Raw genomic sequence first — 26,209 nt, forward strand, 5'->3', positions numbered from 1 at the left:
AAGTCATGGTATCTCTCTCCATCTGTTTGTATCATCATTAATTTCTTTCATCAGTGTCTTATAGTTTTCTGCATACAGGCCTTTTGTCTCCTTAGGTAGGTTTATTCCGAGGTATTTTATTCTTTTTGTTGCAGTGGTAAATGGGAGTGTTTCCTTAGTTTCTCTTTCAGATTTTTCATCATTTGTGTATAGGAATGCAAGAGATTTCTGTGCATTAATTTTGTATCCTGCTACTTTACCAAATTCACTGATTAGCTCTAGTAGTTTTCTGGTAGCATCTTTAGGGTTCTCTATGTATAGTATCGTGTCATCTGCAAACAGTGACAGTTCTACTTCTTTTCTGAGTTGGATTCCTTTTATTTCTTTTTCTTCTCTGATTGCTGTGGCGAAAACTTCCAAAACTATGTTGAATAATAGCGGTGAGAGTGGGCAACCTTGTCTTCTTCCTGATCTTAGAAGAAATGGTTTCAGTTTTTCACCATTGAGAACAATGTTTTCTGTGGGTTTGTCATATATGGCCTTTATTATGTTGAGGTAGGTTCCTTCTTTGCCTACTTTCTGGAGAGTTTTTTTCATAAATGGGTGTTGAATTTTGTGGAAAGCTTTTCCTGCATCTGTTGAGATTATAATGTGGTTTTTTCCTTCAGTTTGTTAATGTGATGTATCACACTGATTTGTGTATATCGAAGAATTCTTGCATTCCTGGGATAAACCCAACTTGATCATGGTGTATGGTCCTTTTAATGTGCTGTTGGATTCTGTTTGCTAGTATTTTGTTGCAGATTATTGCATCTATGTTCATCAGTGATGTTGGCCTGTAGTTTTCTTTTTTTGTGACATCTTTGTTTTTGGTATCAGGGTGATGGTGCCTTGTAGAATGAGTTCGGGAGCATTCCTCCCTCTGTCCTGTATTGGAAGAGTTTGAGAAGGATAGGTGTTAGCTCTTCTCTAAATGTTTGATAGAATTCACCTGTGAAGCCATCTGGTACCTGGCCTTTTCTTTGTTGGAAGATTTTTAATCACTGTTTCAATTTTAGTGCTTGTGATCAGTCTGTTCATATTTTCTATTTCTTCCTGTTTCAGTCTTGGAAGGTTGTGCTTTTCTAAGAATTTGTCCATTTCTTCCAGATTCTCCATTTTATTGGCGTATAGTTGCTTGTAGTAATCTCTCATGATCCTTTGTATTTCTACAGTGTCAGTTGTTAGTTCTCCGTTTTCATTTCTATTTCTATTGATTTGAGTCTTCTCCCTTTTTTTCTTGATGAGTCTGGCTAATGGTTTATCAATTTTGTTTATCTTCTCAAATAACCAGCTTTTAGTTTTATTGATCTTTGCTATTGTTTCCTTTATTTCTTTTTCATTTATTTCTGATCTGATCTTTAGGATTTCTTTCCTTCTCTAACTTTGGGGAGTTTTTTGTTCTTCTTTCTCTAATTGCTTTAGGTGTAAGGTTAGGTTGTTTGAGATTTTTCTTGTTTCTTGAGGTAGCATTGTATTGCTGTAAACTTCCCTCTTAGAACCGCTTTCACTGCATCCCATAGGTTCATCTTGTTTTCATCGTCATTTGTTTGTAGGTATTTTTTGATTTCCTCTTTGATTTCTTAAGTGACCTCTTTGTTATTTAGTAGCATATTGTTTAGCCTCCATGTGTTTTTATTTTTTACATTTTTTTCCTGTAATTGATATCTAGTCTCATAGTGTTGTGGTCGGAAAAGATGCTTGATACGATTTCAATTTTCTTAAATTTACCGAGGCTTGATTTGTGACCCACGATATGATCTATGCTGGAGAATGTTCCATGAGCACTTGTGAAGAAATTGTATTTTGTTGTTTTTGGATGGAATGTCCTGTAAATATCAGTTAAGTCCATCCTGTCTAATGTGTTATTTAAAACTTGTGTTTCCTTATTTATTTTCTGTTTGGTTGATCTGTCCATTGGTGAAAGTCGGGTGTTAAAGTCCCCTAGTATTATTGTTTTAGTGTCGATTTTCCCTTTTATGGCTGTTAGCATTTGCCTTCTGTATTGAGGTGCTCCTATGTTGGGTGCATAAATATTTACAATTGTTATATCTTCTTCTTGGATTGATCCCTTGATCTTTATGTAGTGTCCTTCTTTGTCTCTTGTAATAGTCTTTATTTTAAAGTCTGTTTTGTCTGATATGAGAATTGTTACTCCAGCTTTCTTTTGATTTCCATTTGCATGGAATTTCATTTTCCATCCCCTCACTTTCAGTCTCTGTGTGTCCCTAGGTCTGAAGTGGGTCTCTTGTAGACAGCATTTATGTGGGTCTTGTTTTTGTATCCATTCAGCCAGTCTGTGTCTTTTGGTTGGAGCATTTAATACATTTACATTTAAGGTAATTATCGATATATACGTTCCTATTACCATTTTCTTAATTGTTTTGGGTTTGTTATTGTAGGGCTTTTCCTTCTCTTGCGTTTCCTGCCTGGAGAAATTCCTTTAATGTTTGTTGTAAAGGTGGTTTGATGGTGCTGAATTCTCTTAACTTTTTGCTCGTCTGTAAAGGTTTTAATTTCTCCATCGAATCTGAAAGAGATGCTTGCTAGGTAGAGTAATCTTGGTTTTAGGTTTTTCCCTTTCATCACTTTAAGTATATCATGCCACTGCCTTCTGGCTGCAGAGTTTCTGCTAAAGATCAGCTGTTTACCTTATGGGAATTCCCTTGTATGTTATTTGTTGCTTTTCCCTTGCTGGTTTTAATATATTTTCTTTGTATTTAATTTTTGATAGTTTGATTAATATACGTCTTGGCGTGTTTGTCCTTGGATTTATCCTGATGGGATTCTCTGCCCTTCCTGGACTTGATTTACTATTTCCTTTCCCATGTTAGGGAAGTGTTCAACTATAATCTCTTCAAATATTTTCTCAGACCCTTTCTTTTTCTCTTGTTCTTCTGGGATTCCTATAATTCGAATGTTGGTGCGTTTAATGTGGTCCCAGAGGTCTCAGACTGTCCTCAATTCTTTTCATTCTTTTTTCTTTATTCTGCTGTGCAGCAGTTACTTCCATTATTTTATCTTCCCGGTCACTTATCCGTTCTTCTGCCTCAGATATTCTGCTGTTGATTCCTTCTAGAGAATTTTTTAATTTCATTTTTTGTGTTGTTCATCATTGTTTGTGTGCTCTTTAGTTCTTCTAGGTCCTTGTTAAATGTTTCGTGTATTTCCTTCATTCTTTTGCCAAGAGATTGGATCATCTTTACTGTCATTATTCTCAATTCTTTTTCACGTAGACTCCCTGTTTGCTCTTCATTTGTTTGGTCTGGTGGGTTTTTACCTTGCTCCTTCATGTGCAGCATATTTCTCTGTCTTCTCTCTTTGTTTAACTCACTGTGTTTGGGGTCTCCTTTTCACAGGCTGCAGGTTCGTAGTTCCCATTGTTTTTGGTGTCTGCCTCTAGTGGTGAGGTTGGTTCAGTGGCTTGTGAAGGCTTCCTGGTGGAGGGGACTGGTGTCTGTGTTCTGGTGGGTGGGGCTGGATCTTGTCTTTCTGGTGGGCAGGGCTGCATCTGTGGTGTGTTTCAGGGTGTCTGTGAACTCAGTATGATTTTAGGCAGCTTCTCTGCTAATGGGTAGGGTTGTGTTCTTGTTTTACTAGTTGTTTGGCATGGGGCGCCCAGTACTGGATCTTGCTTGCCGTTCGGTGGAGTTGGGTCTTAGTGTTGAGACGGAGATCTCTGGGAGAGCTCTCAGCGATTGATATTATGTGGGGCTGGGAGGTGTCTGGTGGTCCAGTGTCCTGGATTTGGCTCTCCCACCTTAGAGGTTCAGGGCTGACACTCAGCCAGAGCACTAGGACCCTGTTAGCTACATGGCTCAGAAGAAAAGGAAGAAGAAAAAGGAAGAAGAAAGTAAAATTTAAAAAATATATAGAAAAAATAATAAAATTTTAAAAAATAAATAAATTTTAAGACATTAAAAAAAGAGAGCAACTAAACCAATAAGCAAATCCACCAATGATAACAAGCGCTAAAAACTAAACTATGATAAACATAAAAATCAGAAACAAATCAGCCGCAGACCGCAAACCTCAAGTCTACAGTTGCTCCCACCGCCTCAAATTTGGGAACATTGATTGTCTATTCAGGTATTCCACAGATGTAGGCTTCATCAAGTTGATTGTGGGGATTTAATTCGCTGCTCCTGAGGCTGCTGGGAGAAATTTCCCTTTCTCTTCTTTGTTTGCACAGCTACTGGGGTTCAGCTTTGGTTTTGGCCCTGTGTCTGCATGTAGGTTGCCCTCAGGCATCTGTCCCCGCCCAGACAGGAGGGGTTAAAACAGCGGCTGATTAGGCTTCTCTTGCATTTTCAGGCAGGGGAGAGGGAGGGGTACAGTAGTTGTAATTGAAATGCGGGGCAATCCTGCAGCAGTAGAAGCCGATGTGTCATTGCAACAGCCTGAGGCGTGCCATGTATTCTCCGAGGGAAGTTGTCCCTGGATCTCGGGACCCTGGCAGTGGCGGGCTGTGCAGGCTCTCAGGGGGTGGGGGTGGCAGTGGCAGCAGCGTTAGCGTTCCATGCCCGTCTCTGTGGTCCAAGCTGATAGCCGCAGCTCGCGTCAGTTTCTGGAGCTCACTTAGGTGGTGCTCTGCCTTTTCTGGGCACACGGGGAAGGAATCTTCTCTCCTCGCACATCCTGAAACAATGGTCTCTTGCCTCTTCAGCAGGTCCAGACATTTTCCCTGACTCCCTCCTGGCTAGTTGTGGCTCAGTAGCCCCCTTCAGGCAGTCTTCACACAGCCAACCCCAGTCCACTCCCTGGGGTCTGACCTCTGAAGCCTGAGCCTCAGCTCCCAGCCCCCACCCGCCCCAGCAGGTGAGCAGACACGCATCTCAGGCTGGTGAGTGCTGGTCGGCACAGATCCTTTGTGCGGGAATCTCTCCACTTTGCCCTCTGTACCCCTGTTGCTGCGCTCTCCTCCGTGGCTCCTAAGCTTACCCCCTGCCCACCCCCTGTCTTCACCAGTGAAGGGGCTTCCTAGTGTGTGGAAACATTTCCTCCTTCACAGCTCCCTCCCAGAGGTGCAGGTCTTGTCCCTATTCTTTTGTCTCTGCTTTTTCTTTTTTCTTTTGCCCTACCCAGGTACGTGGGGATTTTTTTGCCCTTTGGGAAGTCTGAGGTCTTCTGCCAGCATTCTGGCAGTAGGTGTCCTGTAGGAGTTGTTCCACATGTAGATGTATTTTTAATATATTTGTGGGGAGGAAGGTATCTCCACATCTTACTGCTCTCTGTCTGTTGATTCTCATGACTGTTTTATCAGTGAATATCAGAACCTAGTAGAGTGCTGTCAGTAATATTTGTTGGATTAAAGGGGAAAAAAAGGATAAAAGTAAATGAAGTCATTTTTGCAGTTTAAGTACACACACATACACACACACACTCACACACACACACACACACACACAGATAGTGAAGAACCAAGAGCCAGGGCTTTGAAGATATACTTTCCTGATTTCACAGTACTCCAAGAGCCAACTCTGTCAAAGTGTTCATTTATATGTGGAGTTCTGCAACAGAGTTACATTATCCCTGTGGGTAAAATGAGACTGTTGGGCTGTCTAGTATCTAGCTCCCGGAAGACAAGGGCCCCAAAACTGTTTGTTTTGGGTGGTGTTGGGGAGAAGTATCATTACCATTTGCTGACACCTTTGCCATCAAACTTGGGTATATACTGGGTAAGACCTTAAAATTCAAAGAAATCATAGCTTGAACATCACACACTTCTAACTGAGATAGATATGGATAAGGTCATAGAAGAACTGGGGAAGGAGTCTGAAAGCAGTGCCTACAACCACGTGCACAAGAAGTGTGCTCTCTTTCCAGTAGTTGAAGTGGTTCCTGATCACAGTCCTCTATGCAGTCTCCCTTTTGTTTGTTGACTGATTAATGCAGTCTCAACTAACACAGTGTATTGGAAAGACCACTAGACTGGACATCAGAAGACTTTTATTCTAGTCCCAGTACTGCCACTTAATAGCTGTGTGATGTGGTGGGGTTGGGGGGTGAGAACTTGGGTCTCTCCTAAATTTAATCTTCTCTATAAAGGTAGGAGGTGAACTAGATGATCACAAAGGTAACATTTAGTTTTCTATTCAACAGCTATTTTAATATAATTTTTTGAGCACATATAATCTCAAGATTCCATTGTGCCTCAAAATTTTGACTCAGTGGACAAATTTTGAGAAAAATATAGTTTAACAAGATGGAATCAGGAAAGATATAGAAAATCTGAGTAGTCTTATTGTCAAGTTTACCACAGAGAAACTCCAAATCCAGATGGCTTTGTTAAGAAGTACTAGCAGAATTTTAAAGAAGAAATAACGCCAATATTTCACAAACTCTTCCAGAGACTAGAAAAAGAGGGAGCTCTCTTTATATGAATCTAGTCTAATCTTGATAGCAAAACAACAAGGAGAGTTCTAAAATGAAGAATCTCACTGAATGTAAGTGCAAAACTCCTAAACATAATGTTAGTTGACTTTTTTTTGAGTTCACAAATTTTTTTATCAGAGACATTTTTTTCACATTAAGTCATTTTCTCCGTTGCTTGGGCACACATCTAGACTATCAGCCTGCCTTGCATTGGAGTGGTCTTGTGACTGAGTTGGCCAATGGAATGTTAATAGAAGTGATTCATGCTACTTCCATGCCTGATCTGTAAAATACCTTCCACGTGATCATCATACTCTCTCTTCTCTGTTTGTCAGCCAGCTGCAGAGAATCCAGATGGGAACTCTTGAGATCTCATGTGGAACCAAAAGATAAATGACTGGGCTCTGAATAGTTTCACCTAAGGCTCTCTGAGATAAGAAACATCCTCATTAGCCTTTGTGTGAATAAGAAACTTTCATTGTGTTAGGCCACAGAGACATGTGTTTGTTAAAGCATCTGACATCACTTATGCTAACTAATACAGAAATTAAATCCAGCAATATATAAAAGTCATACACATTATGACTAAGTTGGATTTATCCCAGGAATGCAGGGTTGACTTAACAGAGTATCCTAATATCATGGACTGGAAGTCTCAATATTGTATATGTCAGTGCTACATGAATAATCCATATAGAGTCAAGTAATGCCTGTGAAAATTCCAAGGAATTATTTTTTTTAATAATTCAAAAACTGATTCTGAAATATATAGGGAAATTCAAGGGGAAAAGACACTCTGAAGAACAGTAAGATGAGAAGCTTTGCATTACAATATATTGCGACTAATTTTATAGCTACAGTAATGAAGATACTGTGGCATTGGCATGAATGCCAAACATATCAATGAAGTAATAGCTCAGAAACCATGCACATATATAGATAATTGTGGTATCACAAATCAGACGGGGAAAGAACAAACTCTTGAAGCAGTGTTGCTGGGACAGTTGGTTACAGATAACATGGGAAAACGGTGAAAGTGAACCTACATCATATCTTACACAAAATCTACCTCCAGGAAGATTATACACCTAAATGTGAAAAGCAAAATTATAATACTTTTAGAATATAATATAGGAGAATATCTTCATGATTTTCAGGTAGGGAAGGATTTCTTATACGAGACATAAACATTACTACCGTAAAGGATAACTGTAAAGGGACAAAAGTATAAATTTGGTTTTATTAAAGTTAAGAACCTGTTTTCATCCAAAGACAAGTGTTAAACATGCCACACAATAGGGAAGGATTTTTACAATACATAAAATTAACAAAGAATTTATGTTGATTACAAATAAAAGAATGACTCTAAAGTAATAAGAAAAAGACAACTCAATAGAAAAATTGGCAAAGTACTAGAACACTTGGCACTTCACAAAAGAGAAAATCTGAATGGCCAATAGTTATGAAATGTGCTTCATTTGCTTGGTAATCAAGGGAATGCAAGTTAAATCCTCTTTGCAGGTAGAAATATACATTGATACAACTACTTTAAAAAAGAGTTTTGCATTATTTAGTTACAAACTTATGATTCTGCTCCTAAGAATGTACCCTAGAGAAATGTGTGCAGATACGCAGTAGACTATGCAGAAATGTGCATTTTGACATTTTCATGATAGCCAAAATATTGAAGCAACTCCAATGTCTATCTGTAATAGAATGGATAAAGTTTTTTTCCCATATAATACAATATTTAATAAAAATGTATAAACTGTAACTATATGCAATCCTATGGATGTAATAAACATAAAGTATAATGAAGGAGGCCAGACAAATAATATATTGCATATATTACATTCACATGATATTTAAAAATAAGCAAAGCTAAATTATAGTTTTAGGGATATGTATATGGTAAACCTATAGAGAAAGTACAGATAGTTGACATCACAGATTTAAGATGGTATTACCTATAGAGGAGAGAGGGGAGGGTTATGTGATTGAGGGAGATATATAGGGTCTGGTTTATTTTTTGAACTGATTAGAATTACTATTGTTCACTTTATAATTGTTGAATTTTATATAAATTTTTATGCACCTTTCTTTATGTATGTCCAGTTTTAAAAATTAAATGTTTTTGTGTGTTTTTAAAGTGTCTAGGAAGAATAAGAAGTATCTTTCAAAATTGGAAATTTATTAAAAATGGGGAAAAGGAGAACTTTTCATTAAAAAAAGTTCTAAAGTCCAGTTTAAGTTGCTTGGAACTCAAGACATATTCCTTTATTTTACAAGCACTCATTTATTCCTTATAAGCTAGAGCTGACAGATTATCCATTCAGCTGGTGTTTATGGAGCTGCTTAGCTGCTTCACAGAAATGAGATAGGTGGGTGGTGATATTGTAGATTGGTTCAGTTGATGAGGTCATCGTGCATTTTAAAACTATGCGTATATACCTTTTGAGTACTTTTAATTCCCTAGTTTCACTTCTAAGTGCTATGATTATTATTAGTATGGAATGGAATTTGACAGTTGTCTTTATAAAATTGAGCATATGTTAAAGTATATTTCAGTTCTTGATTGATGTTAAAAATGCAGTCTGACAGGGGCCCTGGTAAACACTCAGGCAGTATAGACTCCTGAATCCAAAATTCAGCATCATATCTCAAGATTCCAGAAAATGCCAGTCCTCTGGGATTTTTATCAGTTCTTATTTCAGATTCCACGTGATGTAAATATTTATTTAAACATATTTACAATGAAAAATATCCTGAATACTAGATTTCTTCACTCTGTAAACAAACACCAGAGTATAGTGTATGTATATGTATTAGTGCGTATATATTTATTGATATATATATATATACACACACACACACGTGTGTGTATATGTAATTTCCATGGGGAATAAATGTGTCTGAAATTTTAAATGTTATTTTTTGCTGATGACAGAATATAAGCTGAAAGAAATCTATTTAAAATTAGCTGCCTCTGCCTAATTTATAATCCATATTGAAATATGTTTTTTTAAGTTTATTGTGTAAAAAAAAAAAAAAACCTGGCTATACTTAGAAAAAAAGTCTAAACAGCATTGTTCTTGCCTTCTCAAGTTTCTTTTCCCTATCTCCTTTCTACTTTTCCCTTACTCTTTCTATCTCCAGTTTCACCAACAGATTTAGTAATGTAGACTAGAAAATGAGAGGCAAATGTTCAGGGCCTGCCAAGCAGTGTTTTTATATATACCCAGAATTCCAGAATTCTAAAAGTGTTTCCTTGAACTTGAAAGATAAGGTTGCTAAAACTTTATAAGTAGAACAGTAGAACACATGACTTTAAAGATCGTTGTTTGAGTCAGTTTTCTCCAGGTTAGGGATCTTTTCTAGATGCTAGGTTGTGGAGGCATTAGCCAGACTTGTTTGGGGACTTAGATGATTTAGACAGATAAGGAGACTTAACTCATGACTCAAAGAATTGTGACAGTTTTTTTTTTTTTAATCAAGGTTCTTTGATTATAAGGAATAGAAATTCAGTTAAAGTAGCTCAAACCAAAGGGGGACTTATTGAAAGAATATAGGCAGATTGCACCCAAGGCAGGAAGCAGTACCTGCCTCCTTAAGGCTGGAAATCAGGAACTCCATCTCAAGATCTACATGGTCCCTCATCTCTGCCACCATGGCTAGTTTGCAAGAGACTCTCCTGAAGGCACAACTGATGGTCTTCATGTAAAAATTGATGTTCTGGGTTCTTATCCAATTACCCATTTTTGTAACCAGAACATAATTCCCAAATTTAAAAAAGCTTCAATTATGATACTGTCTTACTGATACTTTCTCAGTAGGAGAGGAGATTTGGTGAGCTGTGGACACTTATCTCAGTGCTAACATAATTTTTTTTTTTTTAAACTGGGTTGATCCTCTATAGATGACATGGAGTTTCCCTTAGTTAAGAAAAGTCAAGCTTTTGGTTTTTAGATTTCCAGGTTTATACTTCAGCCTTCTGTGTTCAAAATAAGATCCAGAATCAGAATCTTTGGCTCTTAGTTGATTATAGCTAACTGTACATTCAAAATAAGAAGTCTTCTTGCACTACCAATTCTAATCTTTCCTATCCAAAAACCCACTGGAGAATATCCCAGCAGCTTTCAGAGTATAGGCTATTGTAAGTTAAACTTATATATGAAATTATACATATGAAATGGTATTTTTGTAGTTCAGAAGCAGTCAACTATCAAGGATTTCTGTGGATCAACCTAGTTCAAACTAATGTTTCTGGATTGCCTTATTATTTAAGTATATTATAACAAATCCATAATTTTATGTTTTAGAAGACACCTGAAATAACATCAGAGATCATCCTGATCTCTCCTTTTATGTTTTTTTTATTGTGCAAGTATTAATAAATACGTATTTCATGTGTGTGTAGCACCTTGTTTGTCTAGACTCTGAAAATGTAAAGCAATCTAGACTTCAGTCTTTGATTTGAAAGTTCATAGATTAGTTGAAGAATACAGAAAACATACAGAAGATAAGTAAATACAATGTTGCCTGTATTACACGAATGCTCTATAGAGTAAGTGCTCTTAAAATTTCAGCCTAGGAAGCAGCAGGGGAAGAAAGTTTCATGGAAAGATGGAGTTCAAACTAGGCCATAGTGAGCTATAAAATAGTCATACAAATAAGAGAGAAGACAGGGTTTCAAACAAGTGGGGTGACATCAGTGAAGGGATTTTTGTGCCTGTTAGGACAATAATTTTGACCACTTTGTCTGGGTCAGGTTTCAGGAAGCATAAAAATGGGGAAGGAAAAAAAAACGTAAGAGCTAGGCTGTTAGGTGACTTGCAGTTAGGCTAAGGAACTTTGATTTTGTACTCTACATCTGTTATTTCAGGAGGGATGTAAGATGTATAAAACTACTAGGGTTCAGGGAGAAAATAATGGAAATTATATTTCATCCTAAGATATGGCATGTTAATATTTGAAAAGATTGACTCATTCATGCATATAATTTTTTCATTGTATGCATATATTGGGGGCTGTGCGTGAAATATGTTTAGAGATGGGGTGGATAATCTAGAAAGTTTAGAGGCTACTGTTTTTAGATCACAGAGAGCCATCAGAGATCTAAAACAAAGGTGACAAGTACAAAGTATTGAAGAGAACTGAATCTGTAACAATTTAAGGGACAAATCAGAAGAGAGAGAAAAGAGAAGGAGGATATATAGTCAGTGGAAATGGAAATAATAATCTACAAAATTTGGAATTCCATGTTAATGTGGGGAGAGAACAAAGAGTGAACAGCAAGATTGCTTGCTGTGTTGACTAGAATAGCTAAGTCCAAAAAGGGAATCTATTTAATAAAAGATAATGAGTTCCATCTTGGTTAAACTGAAATAGAGATATTAGCCAAATATCCAAATGGAAATGTACAGTAGTCAGTTGGGACTGTAGGTCTTCAAAGTTTCAGATTAGATTTGGAAGAAGGTATAAAATCCTTACTCTCATTCAACTATAAAATGAACATGTGTCAGATATTTTAATTAATTAACGAGTGAACCAGTAAGATGTCACAGCCAGTTCAAAGAAGAACTCAGAATACCACACATCAGTAAAGAATGCTGAAATGATTTTTTTGGGTTGGCCAAAAAGTTCATTCAGGTTTTTCTGTAAGATGTTATGGAAAAACCCGAACGAACTTTTTGGCCAACCCAATACATGGGGAAGCAAAAATTGGTCAGTATCCACAATGTGATAATCAGTGACATTCCACAGAAAACAATTTCTATGAACAGGAATTATTTGCAGTTACTGTGAGTTTTCTGATACTTTTAAACTGATATCCATCTCTACAGAATTGTAAAATAACCTAGTCAAAGAATAAAGATTGATGCAACCTAAATGGAAGTTCTAGCCAGGATACCCACTAAATTTCAGTTTTTTAATGTTTTTCCTTAAGTTGGTATAGAAATCTTAAATTTAAGAACCTTTCTACCTATGAGGTCTTTAATCAGTAGGTAGAAGTCTTTAAGTTACTCTTCATTTGGGTAAAACTGATTTAATTAATACCAAAACCAAAAAGAAAACATCCTCTTGTAAGTTTAATTTGGGCCTATCCAGCTCAGAAAGTTTAGATGTCATGTAGGGATCCCTTCTCCCTGGAAATGCTTACAGGCAAAACATTACCTACTCTTTTCCCCAACAGCTTGAATTTTACTTTGGAACTCGTTAGCTTCAGATGGAGAGGAACCCTGTTTCAAGAGATTGTGGGGTTTGCAGTTTTAGATGGTTACACTCTTAATACTGTGATATGAATAATATTTCATTTATGAATTGTCACAAAAATTAAGGATTATTGTCCTTCTTGGAGAGAATTGAAAGGTCATAATCCTTCTCTGATCATATTTCCTTAATTTTTGATACCATAATAAATTAGTACAGATTATTAATCAGACAATTAAATATTTTCAAAAATTTTAAATAACAAACAGCACATTGCTTTTATCTTTAAAAACCGATATACAATACTAAGTTCTAACAAGAGCAGACTCTTTTCCCCTGAGTTTGGATCTGCTATGAATCACGAGTCAAGGGTGGTTTCACTCTTACAACTGTTAAACAGTTTTTTTTCAGAAAAGGTAAAATCATGATTCTTAGGCAGCTATAAAATGAACATGAGTCAATACTTTTAACTCATTAATTACTCAGGGAACAAGAATAAAATGTTGCAACTGGTTAAAGGTAAATCCAAAGATTAAAGAAATGCATAAGCCCATCAAGAAGACAAAATGAATTTTCTTCATAGGTGCAAAATTGACATCTTCCACAGTGAGGAAAGAGGTCAGTTGAAACCTCCTTCAGACAGAATCTATTTGCGTGTTTATAGACACTAATTATTTGCATTACTATCAGCTTTCCACAAATAAACTTCTATCTACAGAGTTGTAAAATAGCTTGAAGACAGGCACAAACCACAAAGAATCAGATAACCTGGGAGGATGTGTCCTAACATATGCATTGTTTTAGATTAAAGACACTTAGCAATTATTTTTTGATCCATTTAAAATTTTTTCACAATTTGTCTCTATGTAACTAATGTTGAAGGTAAATGTTAGCTAAGGGCATTCATTATTTAAAATCTACGTAAAATTTCCCAAAATCACAAAAAGAAAGGCTATTAAAATCCTAATAGAGTTTAACTTTGTTGTGACAAGTAGAAATGTTTGTCTTTTTAAAGGTGTTTAACTGACCCTCCAAAAATAAAATTTCTGTTTTCTATAGAAATGGACTACTGAAAATTGTAGGTATACTAATTTTATGATTTCATGTAAGTAATCTTGCTAGTTAGAATCTTTAAACATGTTTAGAACACTGATTTGAAGGACACAGAACAGGTTGTATCAAGTCAGCTTAAACTGATTAATAATTTAATTGTTCATCACCACCGGTCCCTTTAGCAATTCATAATCTGTGTTTCAGAATACAGTTATTTAAGAAAAGCAACTGGGATACATCAACTTAAATGGTATACGCCCCTGAAATATGAAATTATTTTGGCACTATGGAGTTTCCCCCTTAAGTTTGCCATAATGGCACTGAAAAACACAATCATATGTACAAGAATAAAGTACTTTTAAAGTCCTGTTTACTTAAGAGTGGAACATTATAATCATCAGTAATATCTATAGAGAGTGCACAGTGCTAATACTCTTGAATATTTTCCCACTTAAAAGCAGATTCCTCCTTAGTGGTGACCTTTCAGACTGTTTTCTTCATTGAGCAAGTGTTTTTATTGTGGCTAACTTGAAGCACGTAAGGAAACTGAAGCTAGCCTGTTTCTTATATGCCTCGCCTGGCCTTGTTAATAGATACAGCATTCCACTTGTTAGTACCAGTGACACAGGAGAAACTTTTATTATTATGCTATGTGGTAAGATAAAGAAGACAGAAAAAGTCTTTTTATGGTAGTTGGGTCCTCAAAACAACTCTTCATATTCTTGTGATAAGAAGACACAAGTTGGATATCCAACAGAGGTACATTAGCTTGTTATCTACAGAGCTGATACAGCCTCTTAAATTCTCTCACAATGACAGGAACCCCCTCTAAAGTGAAGACTTGCAGAGCTGGAGATACCAGAGCACTATTCTTCCTCTTAGGTACAAGTAGAGTTAACCCTACTGTTGTAGGATAAAACTTCTGTGTAATTACTAAACAAAGGCCATATTCTTTTTCTTCTGTAATTTAAAAATGTTCAGAGACCATACTTGGTGATTGCTATTAGTGGAAGAGCAAGGCTGTGAATTACTTAGTCTTAAGATATATGAATATGAGGGGAAAATATCCAGAGATTTCAGGGTAGAATAAATCAACTTCATGATAAAATCTGTGTGTAGGCGACTACTATATTTGTTCTGCTTCTAGAGCTGTGTTGGTTATAAGAGTTCACTGTGTTCCAGTATTCTGAGTGTTAACATCTTCATTGCTGATAGCAAGTTGCAGAGCTTTGGCAAGCAGAACTTGCTACAACGAATGGGGGAGGATACGTGTCCACCTTTTAGTTCTAAACAACAGGACCTTTTATGGCTAAGTACACATAAAAGTTCATGTGATTACTTGGACCCATAGAACTTAGAGCCATGGGGCTGATACTGGGGAAATAGGTGTAGTGTTTGCTGTATGCTCATGTTTAGTGATTGTGTTGTGGTGGGAGTTTCAGGCATTGTGTATGGGATTCCTAGTGCATGCCAAGCAATTTGAGAAGCTAACACAGCTATACCACTGATTTCTTATGATCCTTTAAGCATGCAAAAAAAAAAAAATCGAGTAAAGTGAAATTTTAAAATAGACTTCAGAGAAATTAAGAAAAAATTCTCAAATCTTAATGTATTGTGTGTTTATGTTCTTTCAAGAAAAAAAAGAGTAAAATAGCGTTCATAATTATTGTAAATCATGTTTTAAAGGATACCAAGATCTATTATTATGAATTAATTTAAAATATACCTTAAATCTAATATAAATAATCATTTACAAATGCACTCATCTAGTACTAATCTATTGTTCAAATATTTCTTAACCTAAGTAGGTAGGCTTACTTGGAGAATTTTAGCTTCCTAAAACTCCTCTGTGGTTGGCTGGAAAATCAGCAAGTCTCAAAGCTATCTAAGTTGTTGAACCCCAAAATTCTACTTTAAAATAAGACCCATCAGGATTTTTAAAAACTTAGTCTGTAAGTGAATTAATATTCTATAGATTATCAAGCCCTTGGTTTTAAGTGTATTCTTTTAAATACTAAACAAGTCATTTTGTGACGATTTTAATTAAAAAAATTAAAACTCAGAAAACCAACCAATTTGTACCCCAAAGTAAGAAGAAAGGAAAAGAGTCAATATGGTCCAGGGGATACTTTGATAACACTCAAGAAAATTCTCCAGAAAGTCAATTCAGTGGACTAAATCAGTCCATGAAGGCACTCTGTAGAAAGAGCTAGCAAAGTGTGGAAAAGATCATGCTGAATTAGTTTTTTTTACAAAATTTAAAGATATGTGAAGTCACTAACGATACGTACATTCTACGTAGGAAAGGGTCATTACTGTCATATGTAAATAAGTATTCGAGTTTTTATACTTCAGAGTTATGTAGTAAAATCACAGTATTTAAGAACAAATTAGGAATGAAATTATTGGGATATTGAGCCTATTCTTTATGTTGAATGGGATAAACTCTCAGGCGGAAAGGAATGTCAGTAGATGAAGTTGCTGAAATGTTCATTTTATAAAGGTAACTTTATATATATATATCATCTTGATATATTTGTATTTCAGGGTCTCACACTCATTGATCCTATCAGATATGTTGATCAGGCTGTAATCAGATTTGGATTGTAACTGTCAGAGCAGTGAGTAATTTAGTATTATCTAGGAAGTTTGGAAAGGAAGAATCCAAATATATAAATATTCCTTTTCTCTTAATGTATAATGGGAACATAATTTTGCTTATATCTAAGGTTTACTTTATTTGAAGACTTAGAGTGCATTGTGATCATTTAAAACCATTTCAGTGGCTCTTGTATTACCCAGTTCATTCAGTCTGTGCTCTCATAATAGATTTTACAGAAAAAACTCATGGCAAGTTAGTATCATTTGTGTGTGAATTTTCCAATTGTATTTCAGACTTTAAGAAAGAAAGGCCTTAATGGTTGTGAGAGCCCTGATGCTGACGATTACTTTGAGCACAGTCCACTCTCGGAGGACAGATTCAGCAAACTAAATGAAGATAGTGATTTTATTTTCAAACGAGGCCCTGTAAGTACTTTTATTTTACCTCTACTTTTTATTTGTTGATCCTTTTTGTTAACTTCATTATTTAGGCTCTGAACAAGAAGGAACACAGAGGGTGCGACAGCCCAGACCCTGATACTTCCTATGTGCTAACTCCACATACAGAAGAAAAATATAAAAAAATTAATGAGGAATTTGATAATATGATGCGGAATCATAAAATCGCAGTGAGTACTAAAGTATGGTTTGTGATCTTATCTTGTGCATGAAGAGATAGACAACACATCTTGTTTATTTTCATAGTGGGTGATGACAGCAGTAAGTAGAAGGGGGAAAAGTATTTTATTAATTTCTTTTGGTTTTATAGAACTTCAAAATAAAATTGCATAAATCTTACAATGGTACATCTTCTATCTTGAGTGTCTTAAACATAGAAGTGAAGAGAAAACATCCTAATACAAGCTCTGCTACTTACTGTCCCCATGTCTTTGGATAGGGCATCCTATCCTAAACATCCTGGATTCCAATTTCATCATTTGTAAAGTGAGTGAGTTGGCTCACATAGATTTTTAAGGTCCCTTCCAGGTTTAAATTTCCATGATTTTAAATACAGGGTGCATATGAGACTTCCCTCTCCCTCCGATAACTTTTAAAATATTGCATGTACTTAAGTAGATCTTGAGAATATAAAATGTAAAATGGCTGGATTTATTATAAAATGTGGTGTTTCAAAATTATCTTTAATTATTTTATACAGTTGCTGTAATAGTAGCTTACTATTTGGCTCTTTGTTAATGTCCCCAAACAATTTGGTGACAGTACCTCCAAATTCCTATTCTTTTCTTAACACTGTAGGTATTGAGGAAGAGAGCCTTGGCTCGATTTTAATTTAAGGAAGCAGTGTTCTTAAACTGGTTACAAAACAAATAGTTGGTTTAAAGTTTTTCCATGCTCACACATTTAACCGTAGTGAAACAGTACTTCTTTGAGTTCATACTCCTTTGATAGTTCTTCAGAGAGTTCTCATTGAAGCACCGTTGGCAAGAGCTGCTTAAGACAGTTATTCTGGATACATATCCAGAATACTACATATGTGTTGTAGGCTTTGTGGAACAAATTGGTTCCAATGCTGATATTTCTTTCATTACCAGAGTTAATTCTTTTAAAACTGTGCCCTAAAGTATGCATCATGGATTATTTCTTCAAAGTAGTCCTATGCTATAAGAAGAAGCCCATGGAAAACAGATTTAAGGAGGTATTTTTTGTGCTAATACCATTCTTAAGAAACAAAACAACTGAAAAAAAATCCCTTTTGAACATATGGATGTTGGTGACCTTGCAGTTAACGTTAAGCTGCAAAAACATTGTTTAAGTAAAATTGCTTTACCTTTGAAAACATTTTATCATGTATCCATTGTTTTATACTTTTTAATGAGTTATTTTCTACCTGAAATAAACTATTGAATAAAGTACATAATTATTTACATTCTTTCAACTTTGAATTAGCAGTGTTACCTTACTTTGCAAATCACTGTTTTAAAATGTAGGGAGAGGAAAGTTTTCTATTTTCTCTCACTTTAAATTATAAAGAGGATTGTTATTTATCATGGTTAACAAGTGGTCTGTGGAGGAAATGCAAGAGGAAAATAGAAAATATTATTTTTAAGGAACTATGGAATATTTTGGAGGGAAATAAGATAACAATATTTGTAATTTAATCTTTATACAGTTTAAAGATAACTTGCCAGTAGTTAATTTTGTTTAGTTTTTTTTTTACATTTTTATTATACTCATTGCATTGTGTTATATATATAAAACGTGATTTTTTTTTTTTTTTTTTTTTTAGTTTTGTCCATTAAGAATGTTAGTGAATTAAATCAGACCAGGGCAAACTTGATGTATGAAGTTTATAATATATGTACATACTTTTCCCCTTTTGTTATATTTGGAATCTCCCAATAGAAATGTAATGTTACTAAACTGATTTGCATTTAAGTGCTAATTTATGCTTTCTTGGTAGCAATGATGTATTTTATAATGTGTAAACGACAACACAACTTTAATATCAGGTTCTGATCTTTCATTTTCATCTCTGAATATTTGAAATACATAATATATACATTATACTAGTATATATGTATTAATATATAAAAAATGGAAATTGAAAATGTTCATGTTAAACATTCTCATGTCCAAATATAATTGTAAAGAAAATAGCTTAAACCTGCAAATTGATTTAGTAAGAACCTATCCCCATCCTCTGCTTTTAGTGTTACCTTATCAAATTAAAGTTCGTAAGTTATCAAATTTAATATAGATGAAAATGAAGCTAACAGTTTTCTCTTCCTTTTTCTTTATTTACAGCCCGGTTTGCCACCTCAAAACTTCTCAATGTCTGTCACAGTCCCTGTGACCAGCCCTAGTGCTTTGTCCTACACTAACCCAGGGAGTTCACTTGTGTCCCCATCTTTGGCAGCCAGCTCAACATTAGCAGATTCAAACATGCTCTCTCCACCTCAAGCCACATTACATAGAAATGTATCCCCTGGAGCCCCTCAGAGACCACCAAGTACTGGCAGTGCAGGTATGTCCTGATATTTATTCTTCCGATTCTTTAAAAGAAAGAAAAATCTAATTGCTAACATAAACAGTTTCTTATTCTGCTACTCTTAATTTTATTGCTTTGATGAGCAAAGAATCACTACTGCATAGTTGCCTCCATTTTAAAGTATTATTTTGAAAATCTGTGGCTCTAGCCTTGTACTAGGCTTTGTGGAACAAATAAAGCTTTCCTTATCCTGGGAAAGCTTTCCTTATCATGGGAAAGCCATACTAGACAGGCAGAAAATTTATTTAGGATATCATGGGCAAAGATTTAAAATTGAGTGTGAGCCATTTGTGTTAAAAATGTGGAGAGATGACTCACCTGATTGGAGTTAGAGCGTTTTCTCCATCTCCCCCTGTCTGATTTGTTCATTAATTCAGCAGAAATTTTCGGTGCATTTACTGCGTCACTGTGTGTAATGCAGTGTCTCCTCTCCCATTATTCCTAGATTTTATAGCATTCCATTAGCACTCCCCCCATTCTTATCAATATGCACCATTTGGTATTGATAACACAAGAAGGCAGACATGTCCAGAGCTTGATAGGCGAGTGACTGTATATTTGACTACATCATATTACTCGTTAACGCCAAATTCAAACTGGGCTAGTTTTTATTTTTGTGTTTTTTAGGAATAGAGTGAGAGTTACCTCTGTTCAATTCCTTGTTACTCAGATAAGGAGAGCCAATTCACATTCCCTCTCTCCTCTCTCTAATGTTGTTAGGTGGGATGTTGAGCACTTCAGACCTCACAGTGCCAAATGGAGCTGGAAGCAGCCCAGTGGGTGAGTGAATTCCTACTGTTTTACTTTGTAGGCATCTGTCCTATCTGAGATAAAAGGAATATTTTACCTCAAACAAGGCCTTCTACCAAATGAAGAGGAAAATATGGGGATATATGACTAGAGTAGACATGTCCCTTTGCGCTTTGTTTAATTAGTGCTTTCACTAATACTTAACATTTTTTCATATCCCTGTGTTATTCCTTATACCTTGGCCTTACGTTCAGTTACTCATTCATTCAAATATTTATTGAGTGCCTCTTTCATAGCAGACATTGTTCTTTTCTAAAGACTAAATTGCCTTAATACAATTTTTACATCAAGACAGTTTCTTATGGAGAAGCTTTCTGTGTCATCTATCCTTACCAGAGTTAGACTGTTAGCAGACTGCTGTATCTTATAATTGTGTGAAATGTTTTCAGAGAAATTGCAATAGGAAGAAATGGTGGGCCTACTTCTAGAGACACAAAGAGAATTGAGAAGTTTGTCTCTGAAGGATCTGTTTTGGTAGTCACATGTAGAACATTCACATTTTGTTGTGGTTGCTGCCAGATTGGCTCTTTTGCTTTGGGACCCCTGCCAAGATGACTAGCAGTTTAAACATGTCATAAATGTGTCTGTCTGCCTAGCCCTGAAGTGCTGGTAAAGATAGATTGTGATCTTGACATTACAAAAACATGGCATGTATGTCAGAGAGTCAAAAGGATAACTGTATCCCTTTGGATTATCATCACATTTAGTCGTCTTGGTCTCTTCATCTGTGATAATCACAGTTATCATCATTTTTATCTGAAAACAAGGGCAGTAATTCCCTCCCTGCTTCTAGATATTGTGTGTTCAAAGAGACATCTGAAAACAGATCACTTATAGGAAAAATTCCCTATTACATATATTCAACCCATTTATTCCAAAAATGTGAGGAACTTCTGCCTTAAGAAAATTTTGGAGATGATTGAATAATTTAAAATGATGAGAAAGAAATAAATGGACATTATTGAGTGAGACAAGTTACAAAACATGTAGTGACCTCAAGTAGGAATAAATACCTAATTGTATCTGCCATTGTATTAATTGCTGTTTTAATGGAATTAAACAGATAAGACCTGTTGTGGGATATTTTATTAACAGATAATTAAATGTGGAAAAATTCATTAAGGTCTTACCAGTTATACATTAGGACTGCTATCCTTGTATGTGTATTTCCTAATATTTATAGTTTATTTCTTTTCAGCTCTATTTTAGTTGTTTATGTGCCCGTATACTCTTTTTATATTACATTTTCCCATATGCTTTTTTTTAAATATTTTTTTTTCGGCTGCATTGGGTCTTTGTTGCTGCATGTGGGCTTTCTCTAGTTGCAGCGAGTGGGGGCCACTCTTCGTTGTGGTGCGCAGGCTTCTTATTGCGGTGGCTTCTCTTGTTGCGGAGCATGGGCTCTAGGGGTGTGGGCTTCACTAGTTGCAGCACACGGGCTCGGTAGTTGCAGCACGCAGGCCCTAGAGTGCATGGGCTTCAGTAGTTGTGGCGTGTTGGCTCAGTTGTTGTGGTGTGTGGCTCTAGGGCACATGGGCTTCAGTAGTTGTGGCTTGTGGGCTCTAGAGCACAGGCTCAGTAGTTGTGGTGCACGGGCTTAGTTGCTCCGCAGCCTGTGGGATCTCCCCAGACCAAGGATCAAACCTGTGTCCCCTGCACTGGCAGGCAGATTCTTAACCACTGCGCCACCAGGAAAGTCCCTTCCCATATGCTTTTATTCTTCCAGCACTATGCATCTTGCTCTCCCTTCTACTTTGCAACCTGGTTATGGCTGGAATCAATAATTTCTGTTTTATTTAATGTTAATTTTGACTAGCTCTTGGTGTTATTTCCAAAATTATTTTTATTTAATGGGGTTTAACTATTTGAAGATTTCTAATGTGTTTTTTTCCTTTGCCTTTATTTTTTTTTCTCATACCTCTGGCTTGATAAACATGGCTCTTCCTCCTATCAAACAAGTGTTTCAGTTCTCTTTTTGTTCTTTTTTGGGTTTTGTACTCTCCACACTTCCCTAAAGCTTTTATACTATTCTTTCTTATCTGCCGTGCAACTATAAATCTAGACTTGGTCTTTGCTCAGTTTTCTGTGTTCCCTTTGGTAATTTCAGACTCAGACTTTGTCATCCTAATTTGACCTTCTACATATAATCTAATCCTGTTGCTTTTATTTCTTTTTTTAAATTCATCTTTCTTCTTTTGTAAGCTTCCTTCCCCCCTTTCTAGGCCATCAGGTTTGGAGGGTCACATTAGTCACACTCCTCAGATCATGGCACATATTCAGTGGTTTGCACAAAGCATCTCTCAGAATGTTATTCACTTTTCCCTTTATACCTCTATTCCACTCCCATTCTCTTCCTCTCCCCACACCCTCCATTCCCCAGTCATAGGCAACTATTTTAATATGTTTAGTGCTAATAGTGTTAATAATCACATTAATGATCATGATTAGTGAACATGAATTTTTATAAAAATTTAAGATTCAAGTAAGTATTAAAATATTTAAGTGCTTAGTGAGTTACTTAAAAGTCTATTTCTATTACTACATCCACACAGAGATAAATCTATTTTTTTTAACATCTTTATTGGAGTATAATTGCTTTACAATGGTGTGTTAGTTTCTGCTTTATAACAAAGTGAATCAGTTACACATATACATATGTTCCTATATCTCTTCCCTCTTGCGTCTCCCTCCCTATCCCACCCCTCTAGGTGGTCACAAACCACCTAGCTGATCTCCCTGTGCTATGCGGCTGCTTTCCACTAGCCATCTATTTTACGTTTGGTAGTGTATATATGTCCATGCCACTCTCTCACTTTGTCACAGCTTACCCTTCCCCCTCCACATATCCTCAAGTCCATTCTCTAGTAGGTCTGTGCCTTTATTCCCGTCTTACCCCTAGGTTCTTCATGACCTTTTTTTTTTCTCTTAGATTCCATATATATGTGTTAGCATACGGTATTTGTTTTTCTCTTTCTGACTTACTTCACTCTGTATGACAGACTCTAGGTCCATCCACCTCACTACAAATAACTCAATTTCGTTTCTTTTTATGGCTGAGTAATATTCCATTGTATATATGTGCCACATCTTCTTTATCCATTCATCTGTTGATGGACACTTAGGTTGCTTCCATGTCCTGGCTATTGTAAATAGAGCTGCAGTGAACATTTTGGTACATGACTCTTTGAATTATGGTTTTCTCAGGGTATATGCCCAGTAGTGGGATTGCTGGGTCGTATGGTAGTTCTATGATAAATCTATTTCTTATAACAATCTTATAACAGTATAACCTCAGACTTATATCAAGATTGAATGTCTTGATTCTTCACTGATTCATACTCTTATATACCTATTTAACCTGTGCTAGATGTAATTCTGCTTGTTTGGATTATATCCTAGGTGACATTTTTTTTATTACTGCTTTTTAACATGTGCCACCTCAGAATTCATATTCAACTAACTAGACATCGTGTATCACTTAATTCAGGTACCAAATGGAAGTAATTATTTTTGTGCAGTACTTATAGCATACATGGGTTTAAAGTGTTTCTTGCTGTAAATTTCCCTCCCCGCCCAAAATAAATGGTCTGTCATAGGTATTTTAGAAGTGTTTTTTTGTTTTTTTTTTTAATTAATTAATTAATTTTTATTTTTGGCTGCGTTGGGGCTTCATTGCTGCGCACGGGCTTTCTCCAGTTGCGGCGAGCAGGGGCCACTTTCGATGCGGTGCGCGGGCCTCTCATGGCAGTGGCCTTTCCTGTTGCAGAGCACGGGCTCCAGGCATGCCGGCCTCAGTAGTTGTGGCACACGCCCTAGTTGCTCCGTGGCATATGGAATCCTCCCGGACCAGTGTTATTTTTTTGCGAAGAAGAGTCAAATAATGTATTTTAGCCCATTTTCAACAATGGTGCCATTTTGGTTTAGTAGTTTGGAAAAATAATTTAAACTCAGTTTTATGCCTAAAGTCTTTATGAATGAAAAGATTAAACATTTTTAAATTCCCAGAGAAATTTAGAAGAAAATATATTAAGAACTGTGGATATGATTTCTTATCTACATTTTTCAAAGTATGTTTCCTGGAACCATATGAAAAGAAGGACTTACCTATGTGTTTGGCAAACCTTGTGCTAAATAAAACTAAACCAGTTTCTTTACTGTAGGACTTACCAGAGCCTTTAAAATGCTAACCTGTTTTGTGAATCTTTAAACATGGTTACTCAAAGTGATTTCACAGTAGAACCCTTCCTTTTTATTTTCCTCATGAAAAAGCATCTTTCAGAATTAGTGTCATATAAAACATATTTTGGGAAAGACAGGTCATTTGGGCAGACTTGGTCATTTGGACCAACTCTTTTGCTGAGGACAACTAGAAATGCTAGGCAGAGTATTTTTTAAAATCTGCTTGAAAGCATTTCAGAGCTAATAAGGTAATGAGGAATTATTGGCTCAAGATCCAGGGAATGACAAAGACAGAGACTCAGAGAGGTGAGCCCAGGGCCCACAAAGAATTGGGAGGGCCTAGTATATTATTCTCACTTTGGATTGAGTCCCTAAAAGGCTGGACCCTAGAAGTAGCATGAATCAGAGGTTATCAGTCCCTCATAGTAGATACATCTCCTATTTGCATCATCCCACTTCTTGAAGTTAGATTATGGTGATATATTGTTAGGGTCCCCAGGATGCCTGGGAAGGCAAATACTCTTTAGAAAAATAATATAAGGGTAAAACACCATCCCAGGCCTTATTATTTGTACTTGACATACAAGCAGATTACTAACTAGGCACAGTCAGGAGCAGTACAACATAAATGAAAGCCTGCAGAAAAAAATGGACAGTAGAACCTGCCTACTGGGAACTCCAGAAGTTATTAGGCACAGACTTTGACTTTAACATAACAATATTTACTGTATCAAGAAGATAAAAAATAGATTAAGAATTTTGGCGGAGAACTGGAAACTTTAAAAATGGACATTTTAGAACTAAAAAAAGAGTATTAAGAACTGACTGGATGGGTTTAATAACAAATTAGACAAAGCAAAAGTGAGAATTGGTGAACTAAAAGACAGGAACAATATTCAGAATTTTTGAGACATAAAAGGATGGATAATTCAAAAGAAGAGTAAGACCTAGAGGATACAGTGAGAAGGTCTAACATACTTAAAATTGGAGTCCCAGAGGCAAAAAGAGAGAAAATTGGCCAGAAGTGGTATTTGAAGAGATAATCACAGAATTTTCCAAACCTAACAAAACACATTAAGCCATAGATTCAAGAAGCCCTTTAGAACCCATGTGGGATACAGTTAAAGCTGTGCTTTAAGAGGAATTTAAGTCTTTATGTGTATGAGAACACAGACATTTCACAAAAGAAGCTATCCAGGTGTCTAATAAATGTGTGAAAAGATGCTTGATTCAGTAATCAAGGAAATGCAAAATTAAAACCACAGACAGCATTAGATACCCACCAGAACGGCTAAAGCAAAATAGATAATACCAGTTGTTAACAAGGGTATGGAAAAGCCCAAACTCTCATACACTGGTGATGGCAGTACAAATTGGTGCAGTCATTTTGACATTATCTACTAAAGTTGTAAATATGTGTATTCCATGACCCAGCATTTTCTCTCATAGTTATATACTAGAGAAATGCATATATGCACCATGAGCACCAAGAGATATGTAAAAGAATGTGCATGGCATTATTTGTTACAGCCAGCATCTAGAAATAATTCAGATTTCTGTCAGTAGTAGAGTGGATGAATATGTGATAGTACCTTTACATGAAGTAATACTGTACTGCAATGAAAATGAAGGAACTATGGCAGTAATCAACATGTATCAATTTCACCAAACTAATACAAATGAAAGAAGATAGATGCAAATACGAAATGATTCTATCCACATAAAGTTTGAAAAGCAGATGAGCAAAGCTATAGTTTTAAGGATGTCTATGTAGGTAGATGGTAAAACTATAAAAAACACGAAGTTACTGTAAAAGTCATGATATATGCCACTTTGTAGGTGGAACAATAGGAGTATTTTGGGGGCCCAATTATAGAAACTAGCAATATTCTTTGGGGTTCTGTGGTTACATGGTTCATATGATAAATCCTTAATCTTTTAAGTTTTTGTTTT

At 35.9% G+C, this 26,209-nt stretch overlaps 1 protein-coding gene across 8 annotated transcripts in view; it reads left to right on the plus strand.

Moving 5' to 3' along the window:
• Positions 1–26,209, plus strand: part of MEF2A (myocyte enhancer factor 2A) — a 174,566-nt gene that overhangs the window by 111,948 nt on the left and 36,409 nt on the right. For 4 of the 8 annotated variants that reach the window (XM_032621893.1, XM_032621895.1, XM_032621898.1 and 1 more), the window contains 3 exons: positions 16,749–16,886; positions 19,024–19,243; positions 19,988–20,047. In XM_032621893.1, the coding sequence (XP_032477784.1) occupies positions 16,749–16,886; positions 19,024–19,243; positions 19,988–20,047 (418 nt within the window). Of the gene's footprint in view, positions 1–16,551; positions 16,684–16,748; positions 16,887–19,023; positions 19,244–19,987; positions 20,048–26,209 lie in introns of all 8 variants that reach the window. The other 4 variants (XM_032621900.1, XM_032621899.1, XM_032621896.1 and 1 more) reach the window with 1 other exon arrangement.

The sequence above is a fragment of the Phocoena sinus genome, chromosome 2 (assembly GCF_008692025.1).
Source record: "Phocoena sinus isolate mPhoSin1 chromosome 2, mPhoSin1.pri, whole genome shotgun sequence".
In the NCBI taxonomy this organism is placed as follows: domain Eukaryota; kingdom Metazoa; phylum Chordata; class Mammalia; order Artiodactyla; family Phocoenidae; genus Phocoena; species Phocoena sinus.